We start from the raw sequence: 12,473 nt of genomic DNA on the forward strand, positions 1-12,473 counted from the left end.
ACATTTTCATGGACTCCTATATATGTTACTAAGACATTAATCTTAAAAAATTTTTGTTTTTTCCCCACAGCCCATCACTGTGAAAATGGCCTTTCAAAAACCGTGACCACTCTGTAAAATGGCTGCCATGTTTCAGAAGGACAAGAAATAATGTTATACTGGAATTGAAAACTAAACACCATGTGTTTAAAAGACAATAAAAGCAACTAGAAAAAGGAAGAGTGCAACAGTAATGATGCATGCATAAATTTTCGAACTCTGCCTATCGTTCCTGTTGCTCTGTGTGTTGTAGTACACATTTGCATTCAACTGATGTCCATTATAATCAATTTCCTTCCAGCGGTTATATTTTTGTTTGTCCCAGTAGTCCTCCATTTCGCTGATTCTTGAGCAGGAGTCTTCCCACGAGTTGTAATATCTTCTCCCGCGGTCAGTAGCATCAGGGCTCAAATCCCGACGCTCTGGCTTACTGTGCCGTTTCCACGTTTGCGGCCCATCTTCGCCTCTTCTCCTCGTTCCAAATACTGGAGTGAACTTTTATACCAAAATATAGATAGTAAAGAGTGCATTGCATTTTTTTTTTTCCATATCAGATATAGTAGGTAGTGTAATAGTGATTTTCTTCCTCGATTTCAGTAAACCAAAAACAAGCATGCAATATAGATTCCTTTTCTATATGTAGATACATATAATTAAAATGTATTTGTTCACTGATATATCCATAAAATTGGAATCACTTAGTTTATTCTTTGTGTTTGTGAGAGGCATGCATTACTTGTTCATGTCTCTGCCTGTGCTTTGTGCCTTCTCTTGTTTTGGGGTGGAATCTTGGCGGCAAAGGTTCATGTTCGTCATCCTGGTCTTCATCACTGTCTGCATACCTAGACCACGCACGTGTGTCAGCTGCAGAATTGGCCTTGTAGGGTTTCTATGGTGAAAAAGTGAACCATAATTGACAGGTATCAGAGGTTTTTTTATTGTATTTTATTTTTATAAAGAAAAAAAAATTGATTTCATCCCTTACCTGTTCTTCTGTCATTACTTTCTCTTTTGTTCTGTAGGTAGGTTTAGCGTAGCCTTCATCATGAGTCACAGGCTTTGGTTTAGTTGATCTTACTGCAGGCTGGGCCTGATTCGAGCTCTTTAAAAGGAAACCGTGAAAAACATTATTTGAAAAATTTCAAAAAAGTTGGTAAGCTACTTCAGAGAAAAGGGCTGACTGGAACGCTTGATAACTCAGCATGAGCATAAGTCCTTGAATTTGGCTGTATGCTCTCTCTCCTCTGTGCTCTCAACCTGACCTGGATCCTGAGAGTAAAGCACCTCTCCTGATTAATGACACCCAGTGCTCTCCCTGAGGTGGCAACACTCCAAACTAAATTTGGCCACCGATCACTGCTGAGGTCAGGTGTAGGCAAAATAAACTCCAGGAGCGTTGGAGTGGTGTTAGAAGAGGTATACCTCTCTTGGCCTGATGCTGTTAGAGGAAAGGTGAGACACAAGGGTGACGCTGATAATGATGTTTTTAAATTTTATTTAAAGGAATCAGAGCTTGACCCTGCAGCAGGAGATGAACAGAAATCACAGAGGAAAATATTACTACAAAGAAAAAGAGGATTTCAAATCTTAATGCCTGTAGAGTTGACACTGATCTTTTCCATCTGTGCAGGAGGTTTGGCCAAGGTCAGAGACACTAAAGCTCATTCACCACCTCTGTATTCCTCTGTGAGCATTCTGAATGTGCGCTGTATACTGTATGTGAACAATGCACTGCATTTAAGAAGCCACATGAGACCTCTGTGTTACAGAAAAAGAAATATCAAAATTTCAAAAGGACAAGAATATCTTCTAAGAGGTTATGATATCAGAACACAAAAAGGCAGTAAATTACATCCAAAATGTTATGACTTTACTGACTTCTACACTGACACCTACTCTTTAACCGTAGATCAGACTGCTGGCCGGTTTCACATGGAAATGAGAGGCAAAGCAAAATCCGCTGTAATTCTAAGTGGTGATCTTTTGGCCTCAGGAAAATGTGTGCATTCAATAGCCTTAAATTGCCCTGCTTGGCCTTTCATCGAGTTCAGCGGTTCAAGTTAGCAATGAGGGGTGGTAAAGTGATTCTTACGGAATGAACGCCTCCACGCCGTTGCCTCTTGACAGGGTTAGTAGAGGTTAACCTATGACACCGAGTCAAGATTCTCTGCATCATTTAGCCATACAATGTGGAGGGGAAAAAAGCAGTTCCTATTTCTTTTCACTATAATTCTTTATCTTAAAGAGCTGTGCGGAGAATAGTAATTTGGGTCAGTTGTGCAAAGCACATACATCTGTTGAAATACTATCTTCAACATGTATATGATTCCTATAAATAAGAGGGATTTAATGAAATTGCTCCCTTACGTTCTGGAAGCCGTTTTAAGCTGTAGCTTCAAGCTGAAGGCTTTAGACAGGTCCGAGACTGTCACCACTCTGTAAATCTCCACTCCGCCCTCCTCTGCACTACCTCCAATAGGAGTGGGAGTGAGCATTCATGAGAAGAGGTCAGCAGAGGTTCTCTCAAACCTGAGCATCTTCTGCTCTCTCCCAGACAGATAAATCTACCGCAGCCCACAGGCTGCTCTCTGCTCATATGGTACCTATTAAGACAGGAACTCTTGTGGGCCAAAGCATTTCATGCTCACCCTTTTTGCTGTTGGCCTGGATGACTCTGCCGCTCTCGGTCTGGAGAGGTCCAGTGGGCCTCGGGGCCTGACATGTGATAGTACCTTCCTCAGAGCATCGTAGTCTGGTTTTTCTTTGTAGCCCAGTGTTCTCACAGCAAGCAGGAACTGGGATACCTCAGCTGAGAAAAACAAATCAAAGGGGAAACAAGACTAGTTAGTAATGGCAACTTATTATTGAAGTTCTATCAAATCATTAATTGCAAATACAGTAAAGATCCCTTAAGGTAGTGGGCAGACAATTAAGAGGACTATGATTTAGGGTTTAAATGTGTTACACCAATTTTAGTTGACTGGCAGCTCAGCTAGTTGCATATGGCATATGATATGGATCACCATCCGGTGTGTTAACAAAATGCTGCATACAAATCATGAACCCATGATCCTGAACACCGGATCAACCAGAGCCAAGTGTCACTAGTGCATAAGTGCACTACATTTTTATTCTAAAGGAACAAAACAGGGCATCATACCAGTACATGGACCCTGACAATAACACAACAGTGAACGAGCCTCTATATTCAAACATGCACACAAAGGTGTGTCTAATATGGCTGCTTTCCATTCTTCAGTGTAATAAATAAGCTGCCATCAGCACTAGGCCAGTATGCAGCATCTCTCTAACGGAATGTATATCACATGCATGGCATTGATGCATGTTGGAGGCCTTATCTCTCTGGTCCAGCTGCAGCGAGTCTCTCAGGGTTGGGCAGAATAAGACCTCATCATAATCATAGATCACAAAGCCTCTTTTCAGGAGACATGCTTGCCCTTTTGCTCTGTGCCGGGAATAAAGATAATGCATGGCTGGTATGGGCTGCTGATGGAGGAAAAGCAGGGTGGCACAGTCACTTAACCACACCTTGATGATCACCGCATGTAGTGATTCTCTCTTACCTAAACTGTTACCAGGGGTAGACAGCTGGATCACCGAGTCTGGCAGGTTATCCATGAGCCTAAAGTTAACAGAAAGTAAAGTTTAGCCAGTTATTTTGTTGGTCATTTTTGGTATGAGGTTAAAGAATTTGCAATAAATTGTTAGTCAAACCATATATACTACTTATTAACTACAATAATAGTTTTAGACCAGGGGTGTCCAGTCTTATCCGCAAAGGGCCAGTGTGGGTGCAGGTTTTCTTTCCAACTAAGCAAGAGCCACACCCGAGTCTACTACTGAAAGCCAAGATCAACTGATTAAACAGGTGGAATCAGGTGTGGCTCCTGCTTAAATGGAATGAAAACCTGCACCCACACATGACCTTGGCAGATAAGACTGGAATAAGACTAGAACTTGTAGAAAACTACACCTTTGTGTTTACTGCTTATATTAAATTTTACATTTCATATAAATGTCTCTCAAATGTTATGTCTCAAAGAAATCAGAGAAAAAGACTTTCCTATGCAATGAAGTCGTCCACATGTTTTGCCAGCTACAATTTCAGCACTTTTACAAAGCAGTATAGAGAACACTGGACAATGAATAACCACAGCGGCTGTGAGCCTGTGATCAACGGCCACCACATACACGGCCCAGTGCTGTTTCTGGACACGTGAAAGAAGAGGGAAAAGGGAAGCGTGCGTACTTGGCCTTGGCCTCCTGGACCTGTACTGGATTCCTGAGCACTGACAGCCAGGGGAGAGTTCCACACTGCCAGTGGAGCAGGCAGTAGCCCAGCACCTCCAGGTCCCCTCGTCTGGATGAGGCTGCCACAGAGAATAAGCCAGAGAAAGAGAGGAACACAGATCATACACACAGTATGGGGTGAGAAAAGAGGGAAAGGGGAGAGTTAAAGGAGAATATGAGAGAGATGAATACCTGGCGTGATTTCAGCTAAAAAAAAAAAAAAAAGGAATCCTTTGATTAAATGGTCTGTCGTTGGCCACTGAAATATGCCCTTATAAAAAAAGACAGAAAGGGAGATCACTATGAAGAGGAGTATTTTGTTTTTTCAGCTGGTGCTCTTGCCTAGCTAACAGACAAGCAGGGCCCTTCAAAAAGATGTATAGATTGAATAGAGTGGGTCAGTTTCCTCTCGTCTGTCCAGCAACCCCCCACCCACACACTCGTCTGGTCTGGAGGCTCGTCCCAGGAACCTGATACTCACGGCCTCTGACACGATCCAGACGGCCCATGGCCTGGACCGACACTTTCTCCACCACAGAGCCAGGCAGTAAAACAAAGAAATAAATGTCTGAGACCAAATTGTTCCCACATGTTACTGAATTCCGTAGGCTCTGTGCTGGCCATAAGAGAAGACCCAGAGATCAGCAAGTGTGTGTGTGTGTGTGTAGGACCTCCTCTACACCTTAACATCAGCTAGACCACATTACACAACTGCCATCTAGTGTAAACACATTTCTTCACACATGCACTAGAAATATTTTAACCAGTCGCTTCTTTCTCGCTCGGCAAAGAGACATTGAGATGCCATTTCTTTCATCACCCACTCTTTAATTTAATCTCTCAGAACTGACCATGTTTAGTCTGACCATGTTTTATTCACTAGAGCATGCAAAAAAACTTGCAGGATCAACACACTTCCTTTCAACTTTGAGAAGAGAGGAGATGATGACTGTGCAGTACATTCTTCTGTGGAAAATAAGTGCAAAATAACAAAATGAGCAAATAATACTTGCTAGCATGAAGGATTTTAAAGAGCAGGAAACTGGCAGATATAATGATTCGACCCAGTGTTAAATATAAAAGGTGTTTAGTAAATAAATAAATGTGACTACAGCTAAACTTGACTACTTCACCTAGCTTGGTTAAATATGTGGGTTAACATAACATTAAGTGGGTCCCTTCATGGAAAATCTCCAGTTCCATTTTGTCAATAAGGGTAAATTAAAGCACACGGCCTGTTCGTGCCTGGAGAGTTTATCAACTCAATACTGTAACTGCAGTCCATCTCCAGAGAAATTACCTATTGACTGCATTCATCAAAGAGAAAAATCTCAGCCTAGATCCATGCCTGCCATTGATCTCACCATGCCCATTAGGTGATCTTGCCTGCTAGCTAATCTCACAGCCAGGCCCAACAGGCCACACAGTTATAGTTTTCCCCTTTAATAAACCTGTAATTTAACAAATACAAAAATGTTTCTGATCTCAAAAGACCTTATACATTATGATGACTTTGGACAAAATACTAATTCTTTCTAAACCATGCTGGCCTTTATACTGAGTCACTGGCCTTCAGTGCATTAAAAAAAGCATTGCTTACTTCATTAGCACCGTTGTATGATTTTTTGAAAGAGGGGAAAAGCGGCTGCCTGGGTGGGACTGAAACTGAATCGGTTTTTAAACGAGCATCCGTGAGAACAAGGCGTTCCAAGCCAGACACAACACCTTCCATCAGTGCCAGGCTGTTGTTCATAATTATGGCCCATTGTTATTCAAATTACCTAAAGTGCTGTGTCAAACTCTTGAACCTCTCCTTCTGAATTTCAGCCATTTCTCTTCAGCCCTACAGGTGATAATTAGGCCTTTAGCACGGAGTTCAGCGGGAAGCAGAGTGCCTGTCTCCTCACTCCTCACCATGGTAACACATCAACATCTACACAGGGTGCCAGGGGCCACGAGCAAAGGAACACTCCACAATCTGCATTCATCTACGGGGGCGACTCGACGCTAACGACCTACACAACAGCTGTCAGCTCATGATGAGAAGTCCACTACTGTGACACCAAAATCAGGTTCGTCACTTCTATAAGCTTTGGAGTTGAGCTCAGCCAGGGAGCTATATATTTTTCTCTAGTTCTCATTATTTTGTCCATCCTACAATGTTATCATGAGCCACGATTCTAATACTCTGCCTTATACAATAAAATTTATGTACCATGACCACCTATGCATCCAAGGAGCAGGATGTGGAATGAAGACCATATGTAAAACCCTGAGCTTGTGCAAATTACTAAACGCCATGTAGTAAGAACATGGGTTTGTTCCAAAGACTACAGACCCCTGTTTGAACCTAAATGTGACATACAAAATATCATGTACTTACATGTACTACATCACGACCATGGTGGTGTTCCATGGAAATACTTTTCACCTGATTTATCATGTTCTAGTTTTTGCCATTTCCATGATAATTTGTAATACCATATATACTGTTTGTCAGTGTGTAAAATACATATACTAGTCAGGCTAAATAAGTATAATGTACAGTTTCATTTAAATTACTCAGCAAACTTATATAAGCCTAAACTTATATTTTTTGCCGAGTCATCATTCTTTTCATATACTGGAAACTCTGGGAACTGACAGAAACAAAGCTATTAGGAAGCTTTACCTCAGCATGGATTTAGTATTGAACCTCTCTACTGCCTGCACTACTTCGCAGGCCAAGATATTGGCTTTGAGTCCCAGTCTAACAAAACATCAAAGCTTTAATTAATGGTAAATGCAAACAAGATGCAGGTTATCACTTGGACTATTTAGGGAATTGTTGAATTAAGTATGGCCAGGTACACACGACCAAGTCAATCAATATCCCATAAAAAGACTGTATGCAATTTACGACTTAATGTGTTTCCAATATCTTGACCTGGGATTAAGAGTGTGATATGCTGGATGTGGTCTGTGTACACTAGGCTCGATATAGGCGGTATTACACACACTGTAAATACACATTCTGTGCTAAAAAATGATCCACAACACATTTATCATCAAATTTTGACATTTTCAACTTTTCTGAAAACTAGAAGTTTCACACTGGTTACTCTCATAAGCTCTCAACCTGATCTCCTTATGGAAAAACAAAGTTACTAAGAAATATTAAATAATAACAGAAAATCAGTTGTCACACCACAGTCTCTGTCTCATCATCACCCAAGATAAAAAGTGACTCATGGCACAAATTGTCTTCTCTTCACTCGAGTGATCACTGTTCATTCTTACATCGATGCTGAAATAATTGCTAAATAATTCATTCAGTTCTGTTCTGTTCAATAAATTTCTTGTTATTAATGTTAAGGTCATTTAATATATTTCAACTTTGGTCTGTTAAAAAGCTGTAAGGACGCTGTTTTGATGATGTGACAGTGACATTTTGACAGACGGTATCTGATTACAAATGGAACTGATTAGACTTATGTCGGTTCTGCTAAGGCCATAACGGTCCAGCAGCGTTATCCAAAGCCTGACATTCCCTGTGTGGGAAAAGGCAAGGTGTTTTTTATAGGCAGAAAATCAAGGCAGGGTTAGAAAGTAACCTACATTAGTGTAGTCATTAGTGTGTCAGTTCTCAAAAAAATTTAGTTCAGTGTATATTATTGACAGATATACCAAATGTTGGTCAAAACAAATTTCAGCTGCGGTGATTTCTAACTTCTTAGGCCACCACAAAAATGTACTGATAATAGTAAGCAATGGTCTGAAATCTGTAGAATAAAATGAATGAATATATCAGCTTTACCTACACCTCTGTGAGCATCAATGCTTGTATACTCAATCGTGCCATTGTGTCCTTTCTTTGGGTTCTCTTTGTAGTCTTTATGCTCTCCATTAGGACAGTATCTATATGACAGACCGTAGTCAGCCAAGTAAACCTGCAAGGGATAATGAAATGATGGGTCAAATCTCACACCAAGCACTTCTCTAGATGAGGATGCTCTTATTACAGGTCAGTCAGGGTTAAAAAAATTTCAGTGCTTGACAATTACAAACGATTACCCGTGCACTAAAATCCATACAGTGCAACATTTCTTTTTATAAGCTACATGCTAATATAGGCAGAAATTCACTAACATTGTCTGGGTCTCTGTGGCCCAGTAAGAGATTGGCAGCCTTAATGTCAGCATGGACATATTCGTTGTCATGAATATATTCCAGGACGTCCACCTGTTGAGGACAAAGTGACAGAGGGTAAGGTTAACAGAGGAATAATTTAACCTATTCATAATGACCCTCGATAATGACTGCTGACAGTATGCGACTCGTGTGGGTGGACTCGAGGGCTGTTCACTAAAATCATCTTCAAATCTGTTACAGTGACAATGTTAATAGTATCCAGTTCAAATTGCCTGAACATATCTATAATAATGTTCATTATGATGGGGCTTAGATGCTAAGATCATGTTGCTGTGAATCATATCTTGCTAGTGGTTTGTAGAGAGATGTGGTGGTGCTACAACAAACACAGCATATTTCAATCTTATTCTAAATAGTCTAATTCTTTGGCCAGGTTGGGTCACTTTTAATCAGTCATACTAAACAAGAAGCTTAGTGATCCGTACTACCCAAATTCACCAAACTTTTCTATTTTCTTGCTACTAGACACAGTGAATCCACATACCGATGACGACTTACCATGAGGTAGCCCAACTGCAACACTGTCTGCTTCTTCATCTGTTCAGCATTTTCTACAAACAACTTCTGCAGGTCAGTGCCCAGGCGGTCCATCACCATGAACCTGTACCTGTTCGGAAAAACGAAAGATACACATAGGTAGAGTACAGAGTATATACAGCTAGAGTAAGGCCATCATTACTATTTTCATTGCCATAGCACAGACCAAATCATACCTTGTTCCATTATGTTCGGAGAGTCCAGAGCCCCAGTAGGTTGGGATCCCCAAAAAATCAAGCCTTTTGTTTTTCTTCCATTTGCTGACTAAAATATTCAAATAAATAACCATGAAATATTAATAGATTGCATATCAAGTGTGCTAATTATGTTTCATAGACACACACACGTTTGTGTGTAGACAGAAATTTTGACTGGTGATCCACCAGACTGACAGCTGGCCATAAACCCTTTTGGAGAAATCATCATCTGCAATTGGGTCACTCCACAACAAGGGAGGGCTTACGCTAACAACCGCAGAGGTGCATGTTTGCTTTGGCTTATTAATTCGTCCAGTGAGGCTAATTTACATCCACAGCCTCTTCATCAGTGACATGTACTCCAAGTGTGAGAACTCTCAGATGAAGTGGTCTGCAGCACTTTCATTTCACAACGCTCTCAAGAGTGCATCTCTTCATTCTTTTATTTCACCATCGCTAAACCCAAGTCTTTCAATGGCTTCTGCGTTGTAATGCAACTGACTTGATTTAAAAGATTCAAAATGTCTAACACAAACGTGTATGCCAGTACTTTATGTATACAATCCCATATTATTTCGAGCTTGTCAGTGCACTTACTGCATTCAGGCTTTGCTGCTCTTTGATAAAACTTCAGCTCTGAGAACAGAGGTCCATTTTCATGATATTCCTGACAAGAAAAGACCAGTTATTATAAGCAAAAGTGTTATGTGTAATATGCTGCAATTTTTAAGAAAAAAAAGACTGTAATTTTACTAGTGGTGAATGAAACCTTTAGGCTATATTTTAGAGAAGCTTGCCAAAAAACAAGAAGAATCAGAAATGCTAAAGTAAATGAAACAGAGATGGGACTGTAAGCTACAATTTGTGTAGGAAATAGTGACAAGTCCAGCACAGTTTTGTTTCACCATTAGTGACATCAGGTCTCTGATACTAATCCCATACTGACATTCTCATTGTAAATCATTCCTTCATGATGGAGACATACTTTAAAGATAATGCGTGTCCTATGTTCACATGACCTATGCTTTATCTGTAATATTTCAGATCTGGAAATACTGTAGTTGGAACATTGAAACTGTACTTACAACTTTAATCACATAATCAGTCTCCTCTGTGACAGGTAATTCCACACAGTCTGAAGCTGTAACATAGGAGAAAGACCACAACTAATCTGACGTATAGGATAACGCTTGAATGGTTTCTTAGTAGATTATGAAAAATATTCAACATCCAGGTGCTGATTTCTGATTTCCGATTTCCATCAGTGGATAATCCAACAAAGTTAACTAGGTGGCACCCATAATTGTGATATAAAACAAAAAAATAATTATTTAGAAAATCTTTATTGTCATTATCCCAATAACACGGGTGCTAGCTAATGACATTTTGATATTATTATATTATAAAATCCATATATTTAATTAAACATTTCAACTTTTCCTTTTTTTATTTTCAAGTTTTTAAAATCTAAAACTGGCAAAGCAGTCATAGAATAACCCAAATATTACATTTATAAAAAAATACTGACTGACCAGAATTCAATCAGTCTGTCTGTGTGTCAATCAGTCTGTCTGTCTATCAGTCTGTCTGTCTGTCTGTCTGTCTGTCAATCAGTCAGTTTGTCTGTGTCTCAATCAGTCTGTCTGTGTCTCAATCAGTCTGTCTGTCTGTCAGTTTGTCTGTGTCTCAATCAGTCTGTCTGGCTGTCAATCAGTCTGTGTGTCAATCAATCTGTCTGTCTGTCAACCTGTCTGTCTGTCTGACCGACCAGAATTCAGTCAGTCTGTCTGTCTGTCTGTCTGTCTGACCGACCGACCAGAATTCAGTCAGTCTGTCTGTCTGTCTGACCTACTAGAATTCAGTCAGTCAGTCAGTCTGTCTGTCTGACCTACCAGAATTCAGTCAGTCAGTCAGTCTGTCTGTCTGACCTACCAGAATTCAGTCAGTCAGTCTGTCTGACCTACCAGAATTCAGTCAGTCAGTCAGTCAGTCTGTCTGTCTGACCTACCAGAATTCAGTCAGTCAGTCAGTCTGCCTGACCAGAATTCAGTCTGTCTGTCTGTCTGACCTACCAGAATTCAGTCAGTCAGTCAGTCAGTCTGTCTGTCTGACCTACCAGAATTCAGTCAGTCAGTCAGTCTGCCTGACCAGAATTCAGTCAGTCTGTCTGTCTGACCTACCAGAATTCAGTCAGTCAGTCAGTCTGTCTGCCTGACCAGAATTCAGTCAGTCTGTCTGTCAATTAGTCTGTCTTTCTTTTTTTCCGTAGCATCTTTCAGAGCAGATAAAACGCCTGTTTTACACAAACAAAATGTATATTTCTGTAACTAAATATGTTTCGGGTAATCAGACCCATGCCTCTCCACGGACGCTTATTAAGACATTAAGTTACCCAGGTAAATGAGCCCGAAGCCTCCTTTTCCAATCATTTTCCCGAGACGCCACTTTCTCTTTTCTGTGTCCGTCAATATCCAACCTTCAGGCAGTGGACAGGGCAAGGTTTTTTTCTTTGGAGCCATTGGTCTCAGCAAGCTATATTTACACGAAGTTGTAACTAAAACAGCGAAGCTAGAGAATGTGGATTTGGGGATTTTTCCCTGCGCTAAATTCCGCCACCTGAACATATAAAACGAAACTGAGACTGAGAACAGTGATGTCGAAACTGCTGTCAGTGAAGAATCTAGCCGGGCTACTCAGACTGGCTAATTATGCTAATAAGTCGATACCTCGATTGCTTTGTTACAGAGCTAAAGTCTGAACGAGCCATTTGGTATGAGACAAACTTAACTTGCGAATATAAGCGAATGAGAAATATTTCAAGACGTTTATTTTGTCAACATTTCTGTCTGACAACTAACTTCAGAAAATGTATAAACTTCCTGGAAGTTAGTGTTTGGACACTCCCGCTGAGCCGCGTGTGATATTACAATCAAATGGAGTTGAGGAGACGCGAGCCTTCGTGCCACAACAACCAATCAAAAGCGTCTGGAGGCGGGCGCTATCTCTAGCACCATTGGCTGGAAGCGACGTCAATCAATCGTCCCTTTTGACTCATACAGCTGTTTAACTCTCGTTTTCTTGGAAACTGATTTCTTTGCCATTGCTTTGCTCACCCAGGGCATATAGTATATGATAACTCTTAAAGTTTATTAGGGGACTTTGGATGAAGAATTGGAGACGATCTAGAAAAAAATCATT

General features: G+C 40.6%; 2 protein-coding genes across 2 annotated transcripts in view; one reads left to right on the forward strand and one right to left on the reverse strand.

Moving 5' to 3' along the window:
- The window catches only part of fancl (FA complementation group L), a 19,092-nt gene extending 18,069 nt beyond the window's left edge, over positions 1-1,023 (forward strand). The window contains exon 14 of the mRNA XM_058385877.1: positions 71-1,023. Coding sequence (XP_058241860.1) covers positions 71-106 — 36 coding nt within the window. The 3' untranslated portion in view covers positions 107-1,023. The remainder of the gene's footprint in view (positions 1-70) is intronic.
- Positions 187-12,187, reverse strand: vrk2 (VRK serine/threonine kinase 2). The gene is made up of 13 exons (XM_058385876.1): positions 11,668-12,187; positions 10,361-10,416; positions 9,873-9,942; positions 9,255-9,342; positions 9,040-9,148; positions 8,479-8,571; positions 8,147-8,279; positions 4,310-4,430; positions 3,624-3,682; positions 2,688-2,848; positions 1,025-1,141; positions 776-928; positions 187-534 (listed from the first exon to the last, which is right to left on the reverse strand). The coding sequence occupies exons 1-13, from the start codon at positions 11,897-11,899 to the stop codon at positions 187-189; spliced, it is 1,740 nt and encodes a 579-aa protein (XP_058241859.1). The 5' UTR covers positions 11,900-12,187.
- Positions 12,188-12,473: the final 286 nt, after the last annotated feature.

This window comes from Hemibagrus wyckioides, linkage group LG03, assembly GCF_019097595.1.
Source record: "Hemibagrus wyckioides isolate EC202008001 linkage group LG03, SWU_Hwy_1.0, whole genome shotgun sequence".
NCBI classification, from domain to species: domain Eukaryota; kingdom Metazoa; phylum Chordata; class Actinopteri; order Siluriformes; family Bagridae; genus Hemibagrus; species Hemibagrus wyckioides.

Bases quoted from the DNA above. Each gene is read 5' to 3' on its own strand.
- vrk2 (XM_058385876.1), bottom strand. From the start codon at position 11,899: ATGTTCAGGTGGCGGAATTTAGCGCAGGGAAAAATCCCCAAATCCACA. The intron at 9,149-9,254 runs GTATGATTTGGT...TTTTCCGAACAG, and splicing joins TCCGAACATAATGGAACAAG to GTACAGGTTCATGGTGATGG. The intron at 1,142-2,687 runs GTGAGCATGAAA...TTCCTTTTAAAG, and splicing joins CCAGGCCAACAGCAAAAAGG to AGCTCGAATCAGGCCCAGCC.